At 31.8% G+C, this 25816-nt stretch overlaps 2 protein-coding genes across 28 annotated transcripts in view; one reads left to right on the top strand and one right to left on the bottom strand.

Annotated features, from left to right (window-relative positions):
• The window catches only part of LOC148614861 (androglobin-like), a 62462-nt gene extending 59938 nt beyond the window's left edge, over positions 1-2524 (top strand). For 25 of the 26 annotated variants that reach the window (XM_088589313.1, XM_088589317.1, XM_088589309.1 and 22 more), the window contains one exon: positions 617-2524. In XM_088589313.1, coding sequence (XP_088445439.1) covers positions 617-820 — 204 coding nt within the window. In that variant the 3' untranslated portion in view covers positions 821-2524. The remainder of the gene's footprint in view (positions 1-616) is intronic. The other variant, XM_088589304.1, reaches the window with a different exon arrangement.
• On the bottom strand, positions 2462-25553 carry LOC148614860 (xaa-Pro aminopeptidase 1-like). Of its 2 annotated transcripts, none has more exons than XM_088589321.1 (22): positions 25316-25553; positions 22225-22313; positions 21632-21742; positions 18388-18451; positions 17487-17597; positions 16522-16617; positions 16174-16320; positions 14806-14901; positions 13196-13283; positions 12146-12281; positions 11068-11178; positions 10856-10942; positions 9692-9742; positions 9241-9302; positions 8597-8746; positions 8161-8221; positions 7824-7893; positions 6965-7069; positions 6418-6495; positions 5671-5747; positions 4250-4348; positions 2462-3373 (listed from the first exon to the last, which is right to left on the bottom strand). In XM_088589321.1, the coding sequence occupies exons 1-22, from the start codon at positions 25353-25355 to the stop codon at positions 3179-3181; spliced, it is 2124 nt and encodes a 707-aa protein (XP_088445447.1). In that variant the 5' UTR covers positions 25356-25553; the 3' UTR covers positions 2462-3178. The 2 variants fall into 2 exon arrangements, with proteins under 2 accessions (XP_088445447.1, XP_088445446.1); XM_088589320.1 differs by lacking the exon at positions 6418-6495 and adding an exon at positions 6286-6363 and having other exon boundaries at positions 25316-25537.
• Positions 25554-25816: the final 263 nt, after the last annotated feature.

The raw sequence follows: 25816 nt of genomic DNA, 5'->3' as shown, positions 1-25816 counted from the left end.
TAAGAAAAAAGCAAAATGGAGTTCTAGGGAAGTATGAAGCACTATTAACATTCATCTAAAATTTGTTTGATTGGAATGTATGGAGATTTCATAATTCTTTTGTTAAACATAATATAATTTCGAATAAAGGTTTGACGTATTGTACAAGCAAATGGTCCACTATTAGTCAGTCAGTTCTTTGAAACTTCAACAGTCACAATTGTAAATTGATTCAAACAAGGGATATGAGTTATAGCTGAATGTTTTTATAATTCCAACTAATTGTTTGGGATTGGAAGTCCAAGTATAGTTGAGTGCTCTGTGTTCAATTTATACCTCAATGCATGTTATTCTTTTTATTTTGTTGTTTAAGACTTTTTGTATTTCATTTTGATTATACGAGTTCAGTGTTCTTATTGACAGTTTTCATATTCTTTGCTAGAAGCTAATTGATCATCTTAAATTTGTATCTTAAGCAATGTATACCCTAGATTAAGATCGTTTACCATATGAATAATTATTCTGTTTTTTTTTTTTTTTTTTTTTTTTGAAAAAATTTAATTGAAAGCAAATTTGTATTTTGTTATATTCTGCATATTATTAATGTATAGTGTAATTAATTTTGCGATTTTTACAGGTCATGTTAGATAAAGCTAGGGAAGAAATAAATAAACCTAGAGAAGCTTTTAGACAAACTTATTTAGAAGCAGAACGAAAACGTTTAGAAGAATTAGCTGAAAAGGAAGCTGCATCAAAAGCAGAATCTGAAACCAAATCTCCAAAACGAGGAAAAAGTGCAAAGGGAGCTAAAAGTCCTGGAGGGGGAAAGAAGAAAAAATAAATTTAATGATCTTAGGAAATAATAACTTAATAATACAAACAGTATTTGTGATAATTCTTAACTGGAGTGCTATTTGAATATTGGTTATTTGACTTTAATAAATTTAGTGAATTTGTAAGGAAAGTTGTGAATGAATAATTGCTTTGTATGAAGGAACATGATATGATATTTGATAATGTATGTAAGAAATATTGTAAAAAATTCTAGATGTGATCAATAATGTATTTGATATGATATGTGATATATTTTTGTTTATTTTTATGTATTTTTTGTTGTGTTGAAAAAGCAAAACTGTGATACAAATACTTGAAGTCTCACTTACATTTAATACTTAATTTTTTGACACTGATCATCTATTCAAGTAAAATGAAGTTTAGAAGATCTTTACTCTCGTGCAAAATATGCCTTGTAATTCTATCTATGCTTGTGATGTGTCTTTAAATCTATGGTTGACATTTGTGATGTTTTATCTTTAAATGCATTGGTACACCATGAATTTATTAACTTAAGTTTCTAAGATTTCTAGAGAGAGGTCACTTACCTTCATAATGTAAAGGGCTAGAATTTTTTTTTTTCTTTGAATAAGCAAAAGCCTTATGCACTAATTATGAGTTTTTAGAGGAAAAAAAAAACAAAAGTAGAATGTATTTTTCCACTTTGAACTGCCATCAAATAAACTGCCTACTTTATGTTTGTGATGCTTTGAGTGAAAGTGTATACCTTAAAATCAACACTGTCTGGTAAGTGTACTAATAAATAAATATTATATTAACCAATGTTAATGAAGGAAAGCAGTACCGTTGTATCTGAAACGTTAGTAAAATTGATTCTTAATGGTTGTTTGTTTCAGAATGGTTAAATTGATCATTTTTTTACGATAAGGTGCCATGTAATCTGACTAGTATCTCTTACTTTTTTAATGTGCTTTATAAGAATCAGAATCCGTCCTTCCACTGGATTTATAAGTGGCCCTTACTTAATGTCCGTCCTGACTCTTTAAGTAGGTCAGTGTTGTCACAACTCCTTTATCTTTTTGTTGTTGCACATATAAATATCTTAATATAGCCAAGGTCTTTTTATGTTGTAACAAATTATTATGAGCTTAAGAACTTCTTTTTATCTGTAAAGATACAGTATTTATTTTTTTTTAATTTTCAACTCAAAACTAGTAGTTATTTTTAATTCATTTCTGATATGCACTTTTGTAACACTTCAGGTTAAAATACTTATCAGTTGCCTGTACAAAAATCTAAAGAAACTTTTTAAAAATATAATAAGGCTTATGTTTTGTAGTTATAAACAGAACAGTGTGCCTTTTAAATAAGAGTTAGATGCATTATTTTATAAGTAAGTGTGGTATCTATGCAAATCAATGTATAACAATTTTTGAGCATATGTAATACAAAGCAAGAATATCCCACCGAAATGCCTTGTAACCACCAAATATTACATATCACATGTAACATATCTGTGGTCACATTCCATTGTCGTTGTTTGGATGCATGTTTTCTGTTATTCACTAAATTGTTGTCTATACTTTTTCAAAAATACATTCCATATTAATGTGTCTTTCTTTTTATTGTTCTACTGTGATCTCTGTACCTTTCTAATGTTAAATTTAATGTCATATTTTGATGAGAATTCTTGTTACTTGTAAATCTATTTATTGAAAGTCTTTAATAAAATGTAATATGATTAACAAAATGTAGCCATAGTATCTTTAAAAAAACCATGCTACTGAGTAACTATTGCAAAGGTTATTGTACAGTGTACCCCAACATAATATTCTTTACAATAATGTATGTCATAGAGGAGAACCCAAACATGGCATTTTACAACACTTGCAATGATAATGTTCAGGGGATATAGTGGGTCTTCATTTAATTAAATAACAATCACCTGATAAACTTCCCTAGGACTAGGGAAGGAGATTTAAACATACTATTTCATCAAAGATAATTAAATCTGTGTCATTTACTCATGAGAAGACCCAACTGTATCCAATGAACATAGTCATTGTATGTGCTGTAAATAAAATTCACCATTTATTTTGAAAATCAACAGGGTCACAGGACTAAAATATATGAAGTTTGATCTACTGAAAGCAGTTAGTTCTGACAATGTTAATATGGATAAATGATAGTTACTACACTGTAGAAGTAATTGACTGTTGAAAAGGGGATAATTACTGGGTAAGCATGTTACATTCACTTTAAAAAATATTGTAATTCTGGTTACATATGACATCTTCAATGTAAGTTTTTCAAGCATATTTTAGGGTTTGTCATCAGGCAATACTACATTAAATTTTGTAGTTTTCTTGAAAAAAAAATTATATCTTACAAAAATTGTAGATAATCAACATGCATTCCAGTGAAGAACAAACACTGTTAAAACAAATGTGATAGGATTACAAAATATTAATGAAGCACCACTGACAATGTCTACATGTCCAGTCCTCTCCTTCAGCCACTGAGATGCCTGGGGATCATCCTGTATCAATGGTCCAATAGTATCCTGTACCTTCTGGTGGTAGCTGTTCAACCAGTCCAACTAAAGATAAAACTTTGTGTATCACAAACATACCATACATTTTATTTTCAATTACATACTGTATATAGAAATTTTCATGGCAGTTTTATTTTTTGCTATTTTTGTGGTAAGACCTGCAACATGAAAATTTAAACAGTCATGAATACTTTCAAAGAACACTATAATATGATTTGAGAAACGATCACAAATTTAAAACTGTGGGAAAGGGGATTGATCACTGAAACACACATTAAGTTTTTACTCACATACCAAAGAAAATTTCCAGTACACACTTGAGTAAATTATATAGGAATGTTCTACTTATCACACAAGCCTATGTCTAGGATTTGATGTCATTCCCTTATCAATCAAGCTCACCTAGGAGAGAAGGTTTCAATGTGGCTACCTAGAAATTTAGCATTTGAAACGAGTCCTTTATCATTTAAAAGCCAATCTATTGCTTAAGAATAAATGGGACATCCTTATCAAATAAAGCTGCCTAGGGATAGGTGTGACATCTTTATCGATCAAGCATACCAGGAATTCTATGGTTTAAAATGATTACTTTATCTAGGATTTGATGTGAGCCTTCTTCCAATCTTGTCCACCAATAAGTCCAAGATTTGATGAGACTCCCTTATCAAACAAGCCTACCGAAGAATCTAGGATGTTTTAAATCAATTCATGCATAGGACTCAGGGACTTTGCACGACTCCTTTATCATACCGGCCTACATAGGAGTCTAGGATTTGATGAGACTCTCTTCTCAAGCTTACTTACCTGTAGAAATGTAGGATTTAAGTTGAGAAATTTACACAGCATTAAAAATTAATATCTATCAAAAACAAAATACTGCCGGGGAAAATGTTTGCAAAAATTGAACTATACACTACATACCTCTTCTTTTGTCAGTAGTTTGTAGTCTATCAAATGGGGTTCATATGGTACCATGGTAATTGTGTCGAAGGTCAGGAAGGTCATATCTTTAAACTGATACTGAATAAGTAAGGGCATAAAATGAATTAGGACAAGACCAATACATGTCGAACTGTGTCACTGTCATATATCAGTCGGCACATAAGTGTGTTCAATATCTATATGTTGTATACAAATTGTCACTTTGTACACATTATAATTTGCATTTTGATATGGAGTGTTCACATCACAACTCATATGTTATGCCAGAGCTTGCCGAGAATATGCAGACTTTTTGTATCATGCTATAATTCTAACAAATAGGCCTCTGCAGCAGGGTTATGTTGCTACAAGATTGAAGTCATCACTACAAAAGTTTTATGGTCGTAATCATGAACTTGTGGTTCGTAACGGTGTATCCATCTGCACCATGAAAACTGATTTGTTCAACGCATCATAGTTTTCCTTTCCTCTTTCGTCTACCCCAGACTTGGCTTTTTATGAGCAACTCGGCGGGTATTTCTAGAAAAGCAGAGGACACTTACCCTACTGGTGCACCTGGTCCATGCTCCCAGTTTTTAGTGGAGTCTGAGTTGCTCTAGTGGAGTCCGAGTTGCTTATTTGCTTTCGTTACTTTGTATCTATGATTTTATGTTCTTTGCTGTGTATGTCTGTTTTCCATGTCTGGTCTTAGTCCCTGGATTACATTCTTTTGATTACTGCTATAACCTTGGTTCCCTTGATTACTCTTTCAGTTGGTATGCAAATTCTCATTTGTATAAAAAGTTAATATAGAAAGATATTATTATTAGATTGTTTGTTTGTTGGGGTTTAACGTCCGAGCAGCAATATTTCAGCTATATTCAGACAATGAACATGAAATGGATGATAAAATGAACATGAAATGAAAAAACAGGATGGGTCACAAGGATAATAGGGTCGACAAATTTTGATTGCCACTGGAAAAAGAGGGGATGGGGAAGGTCGGGCAATTTAGCCTCCTGTGGCGGAGCGCAAAGGTTCCTACTCCTATCGAATACCACAGCAGAGTTCTTTAACGTGCGAGGAACGTGGCATCTTTCCCAACACGGTGCACCACTATGGTTTGCGGTCAGGTTTTCCGTATTATAGCCTGATAACCCCAGCATGTAACACGCCAGGGGTACCCCATTCCACCACCTGGGGCACACATCCCAGTTGCTCTGTGGGCAGAGCGCCTAGCCCCCGACTAGGTTTCTGAGCACTATTTAGTCGCCTTATACGACAAGCTTAGCGCTGCTGCAGGCCTATTCTTTTAACATCCGGACCTGCACGGGGCATTATTATTAGAATAGTTTTAAAAAATCAATGTTAAAATACAACAATCATTGAACGAAGCAGTATCAAAGTTTAAAAATAATAACCATTGTGTCAGCTTTCACTATTTGTGCAATATTTTCATGTCTGATACCAAATTTTCCATCCTCATAATAACCAGGCTCTAAAAGAAAACAAAGATGGTGAAATGAATAGCACTGTCTCCAATTATTCCATACTTTTGTGTAACTGTAGGTAGAATTAAGTAGTACAATGTATTAAATTTCCACTTGAAGGTAGCAATTAATGAATGCAGCTTAGCCAGATTGTATGTCATTTGATAGTTAGATTAAATAAGGAATACTTTATAAAAAAAAAAGATGTGGTTGATCAGTTTTTAATGGATATTCCTAAGAGTTGAGCGACTCCTGAAGCAAAACACTGACTTAACCACAATTTAAACAAAATTGATTTGAAGTCAGTTTGGATGAAAGCATGCCTTTCAATCATTTCTTACAAGTCAAAAGCATTCTTATATAAAGATAGGTAATATTTTTCATGCATACACAGACATTTGTTATAATGTTGAAATTTAGTAACATCATGACTAAAACTACATGTTTAATGAGTACACAAATAAAGCAGTTATTTCAGGGATAATTAGAATAAGGGTTTTCATAATACATTAAAAAATCATGCATTTGAACTTTTTAATTGATTACCAATAGAATAAAACATGTTTTCAGAGAGTGGTTCATCAGATTTTCTCTCAGGATGGTAGTTAGATATCATTCCAGGACCTAAAAATAGCATAGCAAACTAAAATTAGCATCAAAGTCCAACTCTGTTATTACCGATAGAGGTAAACATATTTTCCTGAAATGGTTGTTCCCATGATTTCTCCTCCATTGTTATGGAGATTGAACCTGGACCTGAAATATACAAAGTAGTAAAATATCCTGAAAATCTATAAATCTTGCCTCCCTTTAGTATAATGTTAAAATTAATAAATATGGGTCTGTAAATTTCTGCGTGCTATTATTGTATTCATTGAAATGTTGACCTTACACCTACAAAACTGTGCTGAAATTATGGAAAATCATCTTTTTACACTTGAAGCTGGAATGTAGAAATTCAAAGAATTATTGTAATTTTACCATAGCATGTCTTACATAAGCACCCAAAGGATTTGAAAATTTTGGGGAAAGACTAATTATAAAAACCCACAGAGCATAATGAAGAATACTAAATCTTTTTTCAAACTTTTTGTTCTTTGTTCCAGTGTATGTAAATCTAATACATTGTAAAAAAAAGACATGGATAACAATAAATTTTTAGCATGTGACTCATTGACTCATTTAAAAAAAAAGAAAAAACAACAACGAAATGAAGACCACTTACCTTCATGAACACTGAGATAAGAACCTATTCCATGTCCTGTGCCATGTAGATACTGTAGCCCTTTCTTCCACAGAGGCTGTCTGGCTATAGCATCTATGACTCTACCTATAACATTTATCTCATTAGAATTATAATAGATTATTAATACATGTACCAGTCCATGTACTATAATAGAAGTAATTTCATTGTAGAGAAGGATGAAAAAGCAAATGTATCAACTAAACTCTTTTAACCAAATTGCCCACTTTTTCTGCATTTTCAATAAGTAATATACAAGTTAATAGGTGTTGTAGAAATACAAATGTGTTTAGTTCCATTAAAATAATTCACTTGAAAATACTTCGGTATAAAATAAAATTTGGATCATAATTTCTCAATACAAAATGTATACATCATATTATTTGCCAAAAAAACCTGGCCTTAATGACACTACCTCAAAGTCCAAAATGTCATTTTATAATTCAAGGGGAGATAATTTTGACTTAAATACTTTATTTTTTTTTTTTTTTTTTAAACAATTTCATAAATGCATCATTTTCTCATATTATACACAATCAATCAAATATTTTCAATTTATGGAAAACAAACTTTTATCAATTTAAGCAGAATTTAAGTACAGATAACACCTTATTTTCCCAAATATATTCATACTAAGCTCGCCAGTGACCACAAAATTTTATTATATATTTCAATAAAGACTTTACAAAGTCTGCAAATATTTTTTCTATGGTAGCTGGTTCCAGTAAATTATTTAGTACAAAATAAAATGAACAACTCAATTACTGCAGGCTTTAGCAATTGTGATGAAGCTTGTTTCTAACCAAAATATAATAATAGCTAGACACTGACAATAACATACCTTTCAGTCCAGTAGGGAAAACAAACAGTGTCAAATCAATATGACCCTTCAGAGACAATGTATAGCATTTCTGTAATAAATAACATGATGAGAATTAACATATGATTTAAATAAACATGACTGCTTATTACCTAGGCTGTCAACATAAACCTTGACAAAGTGTTCTGAAAAAAAAGTATATAGTATTAATTTGAATTTGATATAAACAAACAAATTCATATCTAAGCAATATTTAAACTATAAATCAGGTTCTTCATTGAATTATTTGTAAAAAGTACAATAACGGATGAATTATCTCATTATTTTTCATCTTATTTGTAAGAAATAAGAACTGTACCTTTTCAAAATCAGTAGGTGTTCCAAAATGGAATGTCCTTGTAACATCTGTTGTACCATCTCTGTACAGAAACAATAATAGTTTACTCTTATTTGTTGTTCTTTGTTTTTACAACATAAAACCAGTCATATTTTAACCCTTACCATTCTTTAATGTTTGGAAAACATGTCTAGATTTCAATTATTTGCAAACTTGTGCAAATTTTATGCAAATGAGTTGCATCAAGGTTCAGAAACTGATAGTTATATATAAATAAAAAATAGGCAATATTTATATTGTTTTCCACAAAGTAAATATTGACATGTGGGAGATTCCTAACTTTACACTGATTATGGGGCAGTCTTTCTCTTCATGTGGAAGGGTAAACAGTTATGCATACACAACTAAAAACTTGCATGTATTGGCAACCCAGAATCTGGGAAATAAATTAACTCACATGTACTGACCACCAGAATCCAGTAAGTATATTTCATTAGCTGTAATCTGCTTGTCAGTTTTGTTTGAAGGCATATAGTGTATAATGGCCGCATGGTAACCACTGCTAGAGATTGTCTCAAAACTAAGTCCTCTGTTAAACTTCTGTTCCCTACAAAATAGACCATAAACAGATGATCTCAATGTTTGTAGGATAACCATTGTTTAAGATTGTCTTAAAGTCTTCTATTGCATATCAGGAGACATATAGATATATGAATCTCTTACCTAGAATTTGTAACACGAGTTTTTCTCATCCTCCAGTTTGGGAGATCAAAATCCAATTTATTTACTATTTCTGGTCTTAGATGAATGACATAACTTATCTCTGGTAAATTTGATTCAGAAACTTATGAACAAACTTTTTGCCATTTCATTTAAATTTAAAGGGATGACAATGTTTTCATAGTGTGTTGATACTGGCATGGCTTAAGTTGCCTTTTACAAGCATAGTTCATGAAAAAAAAAAACAAACCCCAAAATATATAATTGTAAAATCTAGTTTATGAGGGTTGAGGTAGACTTATATAACGGGAAATTGAAGAATTCTCACACATTAGGGCGAAAATTCCCAAATAATCAATGTCTTTCAAAGTGGCAATGTACCTTCTGTATTTTTCAAGTTCTGTGGCAGCTGATATCTCCGTCCAGTATTCACCATCTTGGACCTGAAATAGAGCAGTTACTGCTTTTATTGATAGCTAAAAATGTCCCTACGCTTTTCAGGTGTGGTAACAATCTGTGTTTCACTGGATCAAAGAACCACATTGAAATCTTCAACCAAAAGATCTTTAATTCTTAACAATCAGAATGAAAAATAAAACAGACTTATGCATTCTTTATTATCAGTTATAGTACTCAACATTTTGGCCAAAAAATAAGTTCCTGTTTAGACATGTACCAGTATAATTTGTATATTCAGTATTGTATTGCTTTATTACAAAAATAACATTTTCACCTTGAATTCATATGACATTCCAGTCAAAAATTGTATACTCACTTTATTTGAAAACAAAATACAAAACACATACAAGACATTTTTTTGTTTAATACTAACCTCTTTCTCTAGCATAGCCATGAACTTGATTAGTGCCACTGCATCCCTTATCTAAAACAAGAATAAAATTAGAGGTCAGAGGGTAATGTGCTTGCCCTGAGTGTGGGAGGTCATGGGTTCAATTTCCAGCCGAGTCACACCGAAGACTTTAAAAATGGTAGTCACTGCTTCTCTGACAAGCATTCAATTTTTAAGGAGAGAGCAACGACTGGTTGCCTCAGTCATAATATTGTGACTAAGTGGGTTGGCATGCCTACCTGTTGCTTTTGTGAGCTAGAACAATGAAAATCAAGCTCAGCATATACAAAGTAGGGCATGTTCGATTAGTCAATGAAATGCACAATATATTTGTCATCGGAATTAAACAATAATCAATCAATCAGCCAAAAATTAACCATCAGCTGATATAGATTGTTATTACCTTAATTTGATAATTAATTTTCTGTTTTTTTTCTCCTGTATTTATATCTTTTGTCGATTTGTTGTAATTTATTCATTCAGTCATTAGTAACTGGATCATAACTGTATCTAAGTGTTAACGAAGGGACATATCTCTCCATTCTTACTGAAATAAATAGCTGCATGCACTAAAGCATGAGATCAATCTATCCCCTTTTTTTGGCATTGAAAGTCATTTGACACTTCAAAGACAAATTGGAAAACAAAGAAAATCTCCTCTTGAGCGAGACAAATATTGTGCCAGAATTCATTAAATTTACTTGAAGTATTTTTCAGTTACCACATAATGTGTGAACGGATGGAGATGGACAGTGGTAAACTGTAGTAAACTAGGAAATCTGTGAACATAGCTCATTTGGTGATACCTCTGCTTTCCTCCCTAGATACCATATAGGATACCCCATGAGTGATTTAAGCATTCGGATGGAAACACCAAACAGGAGGTGCAAGATGGCATCATGCCATAAAATATCTGTGAAAGTCTCATAAAATTCTGTTCAGTGGTTTCAGAGGAGCTGTGGATTAGAACGGGTGACGGACAGACAAAAAGATGGACACTAGGATTACTATATAACTCCCCTTTAAAGGGGGAGATAACGATGGGCAAATGACCAAAACAAAAAAAGAAATATTAAAGCTTGTGGATAAAATAATAATTGCTTAAATATCTAGAGGACTAGTTTAAAACCAACAAACAAAACTTACATGTGAATTTCTAAGGCCAATTTGTTCCACGGGGTTTTTAACAGACTTCCTCATAGCAATAGGAGAATTCGCTTGGTAGATTTTATCCTACAAAAAAATATGGTAGAACATTAGACAAGCAATGAACTTTTCAATAATGGATTTTTATATGTTAATGAGCTAAAGATTAAGACAGTTAATAACTTTTTCCTTGAATTCATAAAAATTCCTACCTTATCAATCAGGCCATATATAGCATAACTACATCCATAAGATATCCAGATCCTGTTAGCTGTTGCATTCAGTTCTCTCACACCATCCAGTATTGCATCATAGTCATGTACCTATAAATAGAACTGAATTTATCCCTGGTAAAGTGGTAAAGTTATAAACTGCAGAAAGGCACTAGAATAGAAATACCAGATCATTGTAAATCCACCATCATATTGACGTACTGAAACATTTCTTTTTTTCCAAGCAAAACGAATCTTGCAACCATCTGGAAGAGACTATGAGTGGCTGTTCACCTAGACTTATTTGAAGAAACAAATCATGGAAACTCCATTTACAATTGTTTTACCACTGGCTGGCAATTTCTTTTGCATTAAATAACAACATAAATGGTCAGCCTGTGGTAGAACAATGATAAAATGGAGTTTCTGTGATTTATTCAGGTCATAATAGGACTAGTTTCTTCACGTTTTTAATATAAACAGTCTATGTGTTGCACAAAATGGTGACTGCTTTGGAGTCAAATTCTATTGCGATGCCTGTAAATTTGGGTAAAATTTATCACTTTTTTACCACGGCTGTTGTCTAAACAGCTCTAAAACACGTCCTATTAGAATTTCTAGTAGATACTTCTTACATGCATATAGATACTTGTCTTAATTATCTAGAAACTTCTCAGAAGCACCTACATACTTATGCCTTAATTATCTAGGTAATTCTCAATAATGCCTAGATAATTGTCACAACTATCTTGGTACCTCACATCAGTAAGTATATACAATAAAATTCTAGCAGTATCTAGATGGTTGTACAAAGTATCTAGGTGCTTGTGAGAGGTATAATCAAGAAATTTGTGTGCAGTATCTAGATAGAAAATAACATTAACATGAACAGCCATTCACAGAGGACCACGTGTATGTGTGCAAAGACTGAGATAAGAGCTAAATAAGTGCTTTCCCAGAGTAAGACAATTCTTATTCCATTGCATTTAAAACAATTTAGATCCATAGACAGAAGAGAAAATCAAAGGAGAATAATATTATATTGCAACTTTGAATAGTTTTTGAAAAAAAAATTTACCTCCATACACCAATTAACATACGGACTTTTAGAGCAATCATCATAACCAGTGTTTAAATGTTCATAAAGGTCATATTCAGATATTTCTGGGTCACGTGGTGAGTTCAACTTCCTTTCTTTATCTCGTATGTACAATCTACGAAAAAGAATATATCCACAATGATCTGACCAACAGTTATGTTGGAAAATTAATGGTAAGACAATAAAAACTTTAAAAAGTTATTGTGATAGTAGTCTTTCATTATCATCTTTGTATTTTTTATGTTTATATCCATCTGTTAGTTATATTTAAATAAAATAATTAGAGATAAAACAAAAGATAACACCTTTACAAAAATAACAATAGCAGTAAATTACAATTTTTAAGCCTTGCTAGATACACGCTGATTGAACCCCATTTAACCCCCTATTTAACCCCGTTGGAATCATTGACAAAATTGCACAAGACCCACAAACATGACAGCCTAAATGAAAAAAGAACATAATAGAATGTGAAAAGGGGTGAAAACTATAAATTCTTCACATTTTATCATGGCAACATTTAAGATTTGAGAGTAATTAGATATCTGTATTGTATCTGAGGATTTTGATGTATCAATGTAAATTTTATAGCCACAAACTGAGTTTACTGGCAGTCTTCAAATACATTAGTTATCATTATTCTAATGAAACTGTCAAATTTATCTACGAAAAATTCACTTCAAACTAAAAGTAATGTATGCACATAGTAAAAAAAATGAGGCAGTAAATCATTGAACTGATACCCTGAAACTTTCCAATGACTTTCATTATCATAACAAACGTTTTATTAGAATTATTCTTCTACAAGTACTAGATTCCCTGACACAGCATGATATGAAATCTCTCATTTAGAAAGAACTGGTTTTGACACAGCAATTTTTCACATGAGGTAAAATTCTGCTTCTTTAAATCTTCCTAATGATTTATAAAGTAAGTGCTTGGCAGAAATTTAATTTGCTGAATACTAAGTTTTATTCAATCCCTATCAATCCATCAGTTTCAACCACATATAGAGTATACAAGACATACTTAGTGGTATTAGTTTTTCTATTGAGTATTACATAGGAAATGAATACTGGGTTGTATGGTATGTCTGATCCTCTACAGTTGGTCAACCCTGAAATAAAAATGTGTAATCAGTCATCATATCTCAGCTTGCTAATATGAGGCACTAGTCTGTAATAGGCTGCAGCCATAAGCCAGTATATTCTGTATAAAAGCTACAGCACTTTTAAAATGAAAGAAGTAGGTTTGTTTATGATAAGTTTTGTTTATTTTCTAAAGTATCAAAATGCAAATTACATGTAACTAGATCATATGAACTTAAATTGAATACTACTGGTCAAATCATGTTGGGTCCTACATACCAATTTTTTTTTCTACAACATAAGCTCAGCCTGTAACCCATTTTCAATAGGTGACCAGTTCAGTAACAAAGATTTCTAGATTGATATCCTGCATAAATGCAAAAAAAAAATTTTCAATGTTTTTCTGTCCTACTGAAATCAAACTGGTGATTCAATGGTCATATGTTTTTAAAATATGTAAAGACTACTATTATGAAGCTTCATCCTCAATAGAGTGACAGTTGTACCATCTCCTAACATCTCTGTGCTGCTGTCTGTATTTTATTTCAAATATTTTTTCATGCTTATAAATAGCTATTTTTTTTCATTTTAATTGTAAATTTGATGGATCAAAATTCTCACATCAGTTCTATGCAGATGATCCTAAGAATCTAAGTTTGGTTCTAATTGGTCAGGTAGTGTCAAAGAAGAAGATTTTTGAAAGAAATAACATTAAAAATAGTGAAAAACCGTTGAAAAGGGGATGTAACTCCCAATATGGCTTCACAGAATTACATGAAAATTTAACCATAAAAAGGTCTCATCCAGCTGAACATTTTTAATTTGTCATAATTTTGCTGAACCTAACAGTTTTGTAGATATATGCGAAAAACTTCTGTCTGACCCCTATCTTCTATTTTTAGTAACAGTGGCAATCTTTTTCGACAGATCCTCACATTAGTTCTTTGCAGAACATTCATACAAAATTTGGTTCAAATTGGTCAAGTAGTGTTAGAAGAATAGTTTTGAAAAATTGTTAAACCCGATTGAAATATGCAGGAAAATTCCAACATTGTTTTTTTTTTAACAGATCTTTAGGACTGGTATTGAAATGGGTGATAATTGTACATAAAACCACATCTAAGTAGGTTTTTTCCCAAATGGTTTATAATACATAATGCCATTCATTTGCCAAACCAATTGGAAAACGTTTTTTTCAATGGTATATGTATTTATACAAGTTCAATTTCATGAGTTTATTTTTCAGTCCTGTACATTTCTATGGTGTACTAAGAAGTGAAAAAATGGGTAATCTGTGAGAAACAAAGCCAGGAACACCAAAGTGACAAACAGAAAACAGACTAAAAGTCACACAAGAATCAAACACGTACACACAGAAACAAGCAGTATACAAACTCAAAGACCTCATCAGTAGAACACCCAAATCTTACAACCCCAGAGTCAGAAAAAGCTGCTGTTATAAAATAAACTGAAAAGTTGAAAACTGAAGTCTTGACCAGCCAAACTGTTTGATCATATATATAGAATGTATCTACAATAGAAAAGACTTACAAGCCACCTCATCCAGACTTGTAACAATTAGAGCATCTACATTCTTTTCTCCAAGTTCTGTCTGTAAATCAACCACTTTGTCCCACCAAAACTTTCCTGAAATGATAAAAAAAATTACATATTGGATACATGAATTACCTTTATGTACTCAAAAAATCATCAAAGAATCATTTGAACCCTTGTTTCTTAGTAAAGTGCTGAGAGTAATATTACAAAATAACTACAACTGTTTTAAGTGTCAGTACCTGAAATAATCTACACAGTTGGTGAAACATGGTACAGTGTGAGAAACCATTTTTTCCCCAACTTGCTATTCTGGCTAGTGGAATATTGATCTTGCTAGCCAAATTAGGCAAATAGAAATTCATCTATCCAATTTTTTTTAGGGTTTTTTGTCTGTACTATCATCTGTTTTCTCTTGGATTTGACTATCTTCTGCCTCTCTTTTTCTTTCTTCAACAATCTTTTCATTTTTTTTTAAATTTATCAAAAACTTTTCCATTTTCGACTATTCCCTCCCATTGTATTTTTCGTGTACTTTACAGTAACAAAATAAGTAAATATTTTTAAAAAATAAAATTATATTTCAACAGATTCATCATGAAACAAGAAAATGTTTATCATTTCCTTCTTGTTCATTTTTATTTTGACAATAAACAACTACTTTGCAAGGTAACATATCATAATTTACCAAGATAATTTCATTTGACTACTAATACAAGATTGGGACCATCGTGTAGGTTTTGGCACATCCCGTTTACCAGAAATTAAAATGGCAGATTGTAAACAATGCTTTACAAGTCAATAACATTGTGCATATCATGCCAAAATTCACTTGACATATTCAAGCTAATCATAAAATGTAGGGAACATATTTTTAATGTATGATGTTTAGGGATGTTTAACTGAATAACCGGTTGGCTGGTTAACTTTCCTTGGAACTCGCCAATCAAATGACGGTTGCCAAATAGGTGAGTGTAAGCTAATGAGATCTCGCCAAATTAAACACCTTATTTGGCGAGCTGGCGAGCGGTGGTTTCCCACACTGTGGTATGAAAAAAAACATCATTTTGATAGTGTAATTATTTGCACCATCAGAATCAAGAAGAACAGACAAGATTTTCCATATCATGCTGGACCATTGATTGAACGCACTGAAAATGAACCTTTCAAGGGCAGATAACTCTGCCAAAAACCTCATTCTAAGATTCTATTGAAAAATTTCTATTGACCAAAGAATGGGAGGTTGTAAACTCCTTCTGTAATGTTGCTATAGTTAAGCATCATTGGCATCATGGTGTCAAAGAAAACTTAACATTGACTCCTTGGAAAAAAATAAAGATTTTTCAGTGGCAAACTGATACTAACCTGTAAGATTGTATTTCATGGAATGTATATCTGAGTTAGGTATTGGAGGTCTACCTGTGGTCCAGATCTTATCAATTAAATCATCCACTATTCTGGCTAACTTCAGGTTGTGGGTCTTAAGTTCTTTATCTTTTCTCAACCATTCCTCTAATTTTCAAAAACACAGAAAATTTATCCACACACAAGGAAAATTATCAAGCTAGACTTTTTTGTGGTTATAACTATGGAGAATGCTCATATCCTATAGAAAAACCTATAGAAAGTAAGTTAATGTAAAAACTTGAATATTCAATATCAAATAAACTAGATTCAGTTGTTAATGTAATACTGACTCATTTTTAACCTTACCACTGCTCATCAGGAATGGATTCACACCAATGGCAGCTGACTGGCCCTCTAAGTTGGCTATCAACCATTCGGTAATAGTTGGTGTAGTACTTGTACCTATTGCAGAAATATCCATATGGTCTGACCTAAGCAGATATGGTATCAAACCATTCTGTGGTCCTTTTCACAAAAAATAGTAAGTGTAAAATTAGTCGTAAGTTATGACGTCACAATACTTTTATTTACAATGACGTCATAACTTACGATTAATTTTACTCTTACGATTTTTAGTGAAAAGGACCACTGGATATCAAATATTCAATTTTCTTATATAATTTAAGAATAGGAATATCATACCGCGCTGTATAGGTATCAAAAGTTAGGAAATAGATAAGACATAAAAATAATATCTAAGTACAATACCTGGGCCATCAATGTGAGTAAAAACAACAAGTATTTTTCCATAAATGCTATCAACATTAATCTATGGAACATACCAGTATATTTTGCTTTCATACAACTAAATTTTTTATCACATTGAAAAAGAACAGATATGGTAAATTGCAACAAATGCACCAGCATATAATCTAAATCCAAAACAGTAACATAACTTTCAGAGATCAACAAAACGTCTTCAACAAGTGTAAAAAGATACCTTTAAGTAAGCTCTGAAAGGCCCCGACAACAAAAGTTATATAATCCATGGTAGCAGAAGGCTGGCAAACTTCATGACGATGAATTTGATGAATAAGTTAGTATATAGTAGTTCTGCAATAATTTTAAACTTTCTTTCACCTGTAATATAAAATTTTGGCCAATAGGTGCTTCTTGTTTAGCAGGTGAAATTTAATTTGTGGTTAGTGTGCGTAATCATTGATTTATCATGAGATGTAAATGTCTTATTAAAAACAGTCTAGAAAAAGTGGCTAGAATGTGATAAAACAAAATATAAATTTGAATCTCATTGAATTATTTCTTAAGTTTACCATCTCTGCCCTTCATAAGTATCCAGTTACAGTCCATCTGATCTTCAGCCTGTAAGAAGTACCTCCCATCTGTCCATAGAGCTGCCTTGTTCTCAAGTACAACTGCAACAGCTACAAAATGTATGGTTATCATACAAATTGTGACAATTGCTTAATTGGTATAAAAAATATGACCCTGTGACTTAGTATAATAGGGATCAGTGATATTGTTTGTCTTAAATTACCTTCAAAATAAGGCTCTTTCCCCTGATGTAAGATTCCCAATTTGTCAAAAAATGGCTATAAATAATCTCAAGTAAGATGAACCATTTCCCAATTGGTAGTCTAACCATAAGATATGGGGTTACTGTCCAAAATTACACTGATTGAATTTTTTTAACTTGTACATCCTCTATAAAATTAATCATTTTAACAACTACAAATTCAAGGTTTTGTAGTAATTCAAAATTTCCCTATTTTATAAAATTAAATATTATTTCCAAATTAAAACAGGATAGGGTAGTTTTAAAAAAGGCCAACAATATCACTGGGAATGGAGCCTCATGTACAGGATCTGAAACATGAATGGTGTAAAATCATTCTGTCAGAAATGATGTATGTAATTGAGAAGTAATTGTTTGAACTTTAATTGCAGGTACAGAGTGAATGTTCTTGGAAGTTTCACATATTCCCAATTGGTGAACATCACCCCCAACAACACATCAAAATCATTTTCAGCACAAGTAGCACCGTCCCTCATTAAGACAAAGGCTAAAACTATGTTTAAAATAAACAGAAGTGTGTTGGTTTTATGTTCACAGGAAGGACCATAGATTAATGGTAGGATCCTTTTTCTCCTTCACAACTTTTAGGTGAGGGGATATCACTATTGAAGCCTTGAGAGTTGGTGTATTATAATTACCTTGAGATCCAGAGAATCCAGAAATGAATTGTCTCCTCTTGTCGTACTCTGATACATACTCACTCTACATGAAAAAAAAATCAAAAATTTAAAACATAAAATAATTAGTAAACTTTACAGGATACAATATCCCTTTTCATATACATCTTTTTGGATTTCATATATTTTTCTTTTATTTTTAAACTTAAACTTAAAACCTTAAATTTGAGAATCCATAGAAAAAAAACCTTATTATCATTATGTTGTCTATCTATGACAAACTACCACAGTTATACATTTGCTTTACCATAAAAATTACAATATAGCTAGAGAAAAAAAGACTAGAAATTAAACAAGTACTATTTTTAAAGTAAAAAAGATAGCTGATGCAGTTTCTCGTTTTGTTCATTCCAAATTTATTTGGTGAATTGTGTGAACACTGTGCTACATTTTCTAATTCAGTAAGCTATTTTCTAATTTTTCAATACATAAAAGATTATTCATAATTCCGAACACCAATGCCCCTAATGGAGCCATAAATTTCACGGTTGCTATCACTTTTGTCCAATGAAATGCGAGGTTGTAAGTTCAATCAGTTATGTTGTCATGGATAAGCATCATTGGTATCATGTGATGTCAAAGCAAACTCAATACTGACTGCATCATAAAAAAGACAGCTGACACATTTTCTTGCTTTGTTAGTCTAAAGTATATACAAAATCTGATTTAGATGTTAGGTGAACTGTGATAGTTTTGTTTTCTAATAAATTTTTTAAAAGGTTCAACAAGTAAATCAATATATGTGAAAGTCAAAAGATGTTACTGATTGATAATATTCTAGACACAAATGCCCCCTCTGGAGCCTTGAATTTCATGGTTGTCATCACTTTTGACCAATGTAATGGGAGGTTGTAAGATTCATCGGTGACTTGCCATAATTAAGCATCATGGGTATCAAGTGAAAGACAAAGCAAACTCAATACCAACTGTGGGGGATAAAATATGTTTACTAAAAAATACTAAAACAATCAATAATTTTTGTGTTTTGAAAAAATGTTGATGTAATTCTTTTTTTTTTATTATCAAAATTTTATATTCATATATCCGAACTAGTTTATGGTATACCTTATCTTTATTTATTGTCATACACCCTGATTCCTAATGTATATTTGCTCTGTGAAGCATGTAATTAAGGCCTATTTGAGCAAAAATTTCTGTAATTATATAAAAGAATTACATTGAAGTATATGATAAAGCAAGCAACACCTAAAAGTTAAGTAGAACATTAAAATAGTAGGCTTTCCACCATTCAGTCAAACAAAACCTCTGCAAGCTGTCGATAACATCTAAGTTGATATGGGTTATTTTACTTTATATGTACATTTATTTGACTACATTACATTTGGTGAAACAGTCATCTTTGTTCATTGGTTATTATGATCATGTGATGCAAAGGATATTTCATGTACATGAAGCCTTATTTCTATTTTTAAATATATTGACACTATGTTTCTATTTATATATATGTATTATATATGTATATTGACATTATAATTCTAAATTTAGATCCAGATATAAAATGGTTCCTTTATGAAATTACTCTCAGCCTATCATGGCAGAAGCACCACAGACAAAGCAGACAAAAAGAAAATACATTATCTACATATGTAACATATTAGTTAAGGACTTTCACTCAGTCAATACATCATATACGAACCTGTTAGATTATATTGATTATTATATAATCTGAACAGGTCCATATATAACACACTGACTTCATTAAAAGTCCATAATTGATAAATATCATATATTTACATGGAAATATAACTTTTTGTACATGCATTATAAGTGTTTGTTTAAACTCAATATCATCTACCCTATATTGCATACCCTATATCACATCCCAAGACCTATATCGCATACCTTATATTGCACTCCTTCACTGATCATACTTAAAGTATGGTTAAAGTATACGATATAATGAACATGACATGTAAAAATCTGTATCATATATTCTATCAACCCTGGACCTAAACTACTCAGCATGCCAATGGCCCATGTGGTGATAAAGGCATCTCGGGTTGATACAGCATGTGATATTCAGTATATAGCAAATGTATTTAAGTTTTTATTCTAGAATTATACGTCTCAATTGTCTCAAATTGATTTAACAAGTACATGTACACCATTTTAATCCTCAAACATCATTAAATGTAGGGAAATAATAAGAATAATTACTAATATATTCATACATTTTGAAAATTGCACTAACAAGTTATAATAGTGAGTAATTACTATAATCCTACTCCAACTATCTGGGTTAATTGGTCATGTACAATCATAGTCACTTAAATCTTAAACACTAGAAAATCTATGTATGTTGTTTCTTCGTGCAGTACTACAGCCAAATAAAAATATTTTTTCTCCAAAATTTCATGTGTTGTTATAAAATAAATTCAATTTTTTGTTCCACAAGAGTATTTCCATAAACCTTTAAAGGGATACTTTAGTACAAAGGGCAACAAGAAAAAATGATTAGCAATTGATCATGTATATACATGAACTATAAACATTTATAATTGGCAAAAATTTTGTTATTTTTTTCATTGGCATGATAAGATGTTGCAGATGTTGGAATCTTATATCCAGGATATGAAACCAACTCTGCTCGCTATGTAATCCACTGGGCTATTTTAGATAAACTAGGTATCCTAGTAATTAGCAGAGCTATTCTTAGGACATAAATTTCTAACAATTAATTCAAGAAGCCTAAAGACTACCAATAACATTTTCAAGGCAGTCTCTCTAGGCATATGACTATCAAACCACTTAAATACCAGTCCATATGAAATTCAGACACTGCCCATGGTAAAGTGATTCATGGTGTAGAAAAACCCATGGATTGGAAGATGCCTTTTTGGTCTACATATGCTACATTTTTATGTGACAATAGTCCTTTCTGTATTTTCATCTGAATTTTTAAGAAAATTACATTTTAACTAAAATCAACCAAATCAAACCAAATCAAGAACAATTACTCTTGCAAAATGCCAATTTCATGTACAATCCATATAATCTTTATCTCAAAAGCGCAACAACAAAATAAAAAACTAAGACTGGTAAGGTGATCCTGAACAAGGAATAAAACTGAAATTGGTGGGTTTTTTAACATGAATGAATCACCCACTGCCTGATTTTTATAAAGACTGCTACTTAAGTGTTGAACCCTGTATATATTGAAAGGTTTTATCAAACTGTTACATACCTGATGAGCATCAACAGAGGGTATGATATATCCTTTTATCCCAACAGATCTAAAATGGCTCCTTAGATCTGACAGCCTCTGTGTAGTGTCTATCTGTATTATAGATGGTGTCTGAAATAGGAATACATGTATTGAGGTTAGGTAAGGACTTGCTTCTATCTAGGGATAAAATATGAATAGGAGAATTGCACAATGTTCCCTGTCCTGCAAGCTTCTTAAATCTAGGTGAAGTTTTGTTAACATGAAGTGATTGTCTGTCCTGATGTGACATATACTTACAGGCAATGGTTGACAGGGTAGTCTTTCCTGGGGTGACAAAAAGTGTGACACTACTGAACTTAAAAACTCAAGGCAATAGTCAAAAGGAAAAGTAAAAAATTAAAGCTTGTATAACAAATGGCAGTATCAGGGTAAAAACCAAGAAGTAAGAAACCACTGCAATGGTGCTAAATTGGTTCAGGCTTTCCCAATAAGAACAGAGAATAACACCAGGTAAAGAACACTAAACTGTCCACTTCCATTACAGTTAATTGTTTTCAGTATATTGCAATGCAAATAGGCAGCACAAAATTGACACTAAGTGTAGTACTTACAGGCAATGGATGACATGATGGTCTGTCCTGTGGTGACATATTTCTTATTTCTTCCTTGGTCCACCCACATTTTCCAATGTGACATAAAACTGACAAAAAAATAAAGTTAATTTGCTCCAATGATATATTGTTGTACATACACAGAAGTTTGTCATTTCTTGTTTTGGTATGTTTTTAGGCAGCAACTATATTGATTATCTGTGGGGCTATGCTTTTTTTTAATTTTAAATCATAATTTTTTTTTAATTTTTCCAAAAAAATGTTGTTTTTTTTAATTTTTTTAATTTTTTTTTTTTTTGAATAATTTGTCCCAAAAAAATGAAACTAAAAAATGTGTGTTCCACTCAGCTTTAGTAGCTTTAGTTGGTTTCAAAATTTATTACAATTTGTCCCAAGTTATTTAAAAAAAAATGTATGTTTTATTCTCAGCTTCATGTACAATATAAGTATCTGAAGATTTTTTTTCAACTTCTAATGAAAAAAAAAACAATTTAGGCTCAGAAAAAAAATTCTACAGCCTCAAGAAAATCAAATGATTACTGCTTTGCTGGCTGAAATATGTGCCGAATAATTTAATAAGTAACTCATTCATAGATTTCAGATTTACCACTGCTAAAAATATCTGCCGAACAAAGTTGTATAGAGGCTGGTGCCTGGGGGAAATTCGTTGAATTGAAAGAAAATCACTGAAGCATGATTCTGTGCCCTTCCTTTGGTCAGTCAGTGTGCCCTCTAATTCTTAAATTCCTGTATCAGCCCCTACAAGCCTACTAAACGTTATCTTGCCAGACAACCTCTAGCACTGCTGGAGTAAAGACAAACATAGTGATGTATAGTCCGAATTTCCTCTGACCCTGCAACCCTCCTCTTTTTTTATTTGGATTTTCACATGTCCGGTTGCGTCCCAACAAAAGCATAAGCATAAAAGATTTATTTAAAGTCGGTTTTACATATAACAATATAACATAAGCTCTGTAGAGCTTTTATCCGGCATAAGAAATTCGGACGTCCCAACCTGATACATCAATATCCCAATAATAAAGAGCAGGGTTGCAGGATCAGAGGAAATTTGGAATAAGTAATATATTTTCGGTCCACATCAAATATCTGTGTTCCTAAGCGGTTTCCGTCAAGACGACATAAGATGATAAATAAATGACCCCCTTTTAAGACAAGTAAATAATACATTCTTCGAATATTCTGCAAACCTCACATTCGGCTTCGGCTTCTGAAAGAGGAGAGTTGGTCTGAATTCAGGGGAATGGAACGATATATATATCAGAGAAGTTCAGAGAAGTTAAAAGGAACAACTTGTGGATGTCCCATGTAAAAAAATATACTAAATAAATTGGGGTTCTGTCATCTTAACTTACAACTTAATAACCTTCAATTTTATATCAAAAGAATCGAACAAAGACCGCACGATCAATTTAAGCAAAATTTGGTAGGCTCACTTACTATGAATGAAAAACTTTAATTTTTCCGTAAAATATCTATTCCGTCTAAAAGACCCCCATACATCAACTTATATAAATCTAAAATAGAAAGAACTATCATCAGTAAATTTCGTTTAAGTGCACATGCACTAGAAATAGAAAGGGGTCGATACAAAAATATATATAGAAAAAAAATGTATATGTAAATCATGTGATAGTGGGAACATAGAGGATGAATATCATTTCTTCTCGGTGTGCACCCACTATACACTACATAGAAATCAATACACAATGAAATTGGACAAACATAATTTAGTTTCTTCATCAAAACCTCACCTCACACCAAGAGATATAGCATATATATTAAACAGTAGCTGTATAGAAATACTAAAAATAACTTTTAAATTCATTGTTGGAATCGAAGGTCAATTTAATTCACATGTATCAGAAATTATATTACTATAAAACGTTTGAACTATAGATTAATCTATTTTGATCAGATTTACACCACTGTCGCACCATGGTCAGCAGGGGCGGATTCAGGCGGGGGCGTGGCGGGCGTGCGCCCCCTCTAAAATTTGCAAAGCATGGGTTTTAGGCGGTTTTAGGTTTAACTTTAATTTCTCGCTAATTTTACCGCAAAAGAGATCTACATTGCACCCACTCTAGAAGTATATTTAAAAAATTTTACCTAAAAAAAATTAACTGTGCGCCTCCCCCAATAAAAAAATCCTGGATCCGCCCCTGATCATAAATTTAATTTATAAGTAAGGTATATTACATTGTACTGTTTTTGTTCATGCCATAACCATTTACTGTAAAGGTGTTTGTGCAAATAATGTGTGTTTGTGAGTGTGATTCTACATACTATATTGAACTCCTTGACTAAAAATAATCTTTAATTATACGTAAGTATTCCAGTCTCACCAATTATCGTTATTACATCACATGAGATATGTGTTATGAGTTTATGTCTTATATATAATACGAAACTTCTGCTCGTAATAATAGTAACGAATCTGCTTATTACTTAAGCAATTCGACTCTCTTAGCTACACTAAAATAAACAAATTTGCAAACTAAGAAGTCCTTTAACAATTTAATCAAGAATATATATTTTGATAGCAAATTTAAACAAAATTTCGAAGGAAAAAATGGGACAAAATTTTAATTGAGTAGAAAATGAAATATCGGTGATTATATTTTTTCCATTAAAATTTCTTCAGTTGTTCATTTTAACATGTACCAGTTCATGCATGTAAAAAAATACATAATATTTCGTTTTCTTGGCGAAGAGTAGACATTCATAAAACCAAACCCGGGAACATTTTTAGGTGCATCTGCAGGATACAACAGGGTATTTGATCAAGCACGAAATAGAATTCGATATATATAATGATATCTCTATCAAAACAGTGAAATACCATTCTGTCCAGACTTTATACGTACCATTTGCAAAAGTTATCCTTTAGTTAGAACAAACAGCTCGAACACTATATAAATCTAAAACTATTTTTTTATAAAAGTTTTTGTTAATAAGTCTTCTCTTTCGTTCACCGATTGCAAAAATAATTTAAACTTCGCCTCCGTAACAAGAACAACACAAACTAATAAACAACTTGTGCATAAATATCACATAAATGTTGGCAACTTACCTGTAATATATAATAATTGAACTAGCTTTCTATTCTTCATTTTGTATACCCTAGAATCCTTCAGACTTAAGTCATTGAACAGTAACACAGCTATAAATACTGCATTCCTAAACCACTAGTCTTAAAAAAAATAGTTCATCAACTATAGTATGATACGCCCTAAACAATTATCAGCAGGCTAATACAGTCGGCAGTAAAATAGTACATGACATACATGTATGAACGACAAGATCTATATATCGTGCGTTTGTTTCTCATCGGTTTGTTCTATGTCCCCCCCTACAGTTTTGAAAAGGGTGTGTTTTATAATCATGCTATTTACATTTTTTGTTTTTTTATGAAACCTAGAGGAACAATCAAAGTCATCAGCTGCATTGAGTGTCAACATAATTCTGTTTTTGGTTTGTAGGTCCATTCGCTACACTTCATTGTTGATATTTTAGCCATGATATTTAAGTTAAAAAAGGTTAAGTAAAAGTTAATATTAACAACCTAAGCAGA

This window comes from Perna viridis, chromosome 6 (genome assembly GCF_037379345.1).
Source record: "Perna viridis isolate PV_CMFRI_1.1 ecotype Kerala chromosome 6, ASM3737934v1, whole genome shotgun sequence".
Taxonomy (NCBI): Eukaryota; Metazoa; Mollusca; class Bivalvia; order Mytilida; family Mytilidae; genus Perna; species Perna viridis.
This window is presented reverse-complemented; position numbering and strand designations above follow the sequence as displayed.

Bases quoted from the DNA above. Each gene is read 5' to 3' on its own strand.
- LOC148614860 (XM_088589321.1), bottom strand. From the start codon at position 25,355: ATGAAGAATAGAAAGCTAGTTCAATTATTATATATTACAG. The intron at 11,179-12,145 runs GTAAATTTTTTT...TTCTATTTATAG, and splicing joins ATGTTAATTGGTGTATGGAG to GTACATGACTATGATGCAAT. The intron at 5,748-6,417 runs GTAATAACAGAG...GTTTTCTTTTAG, and splicing joins AAATATGTTTACCTCTATCG to AGCCTGGTTATTATGAGGAT.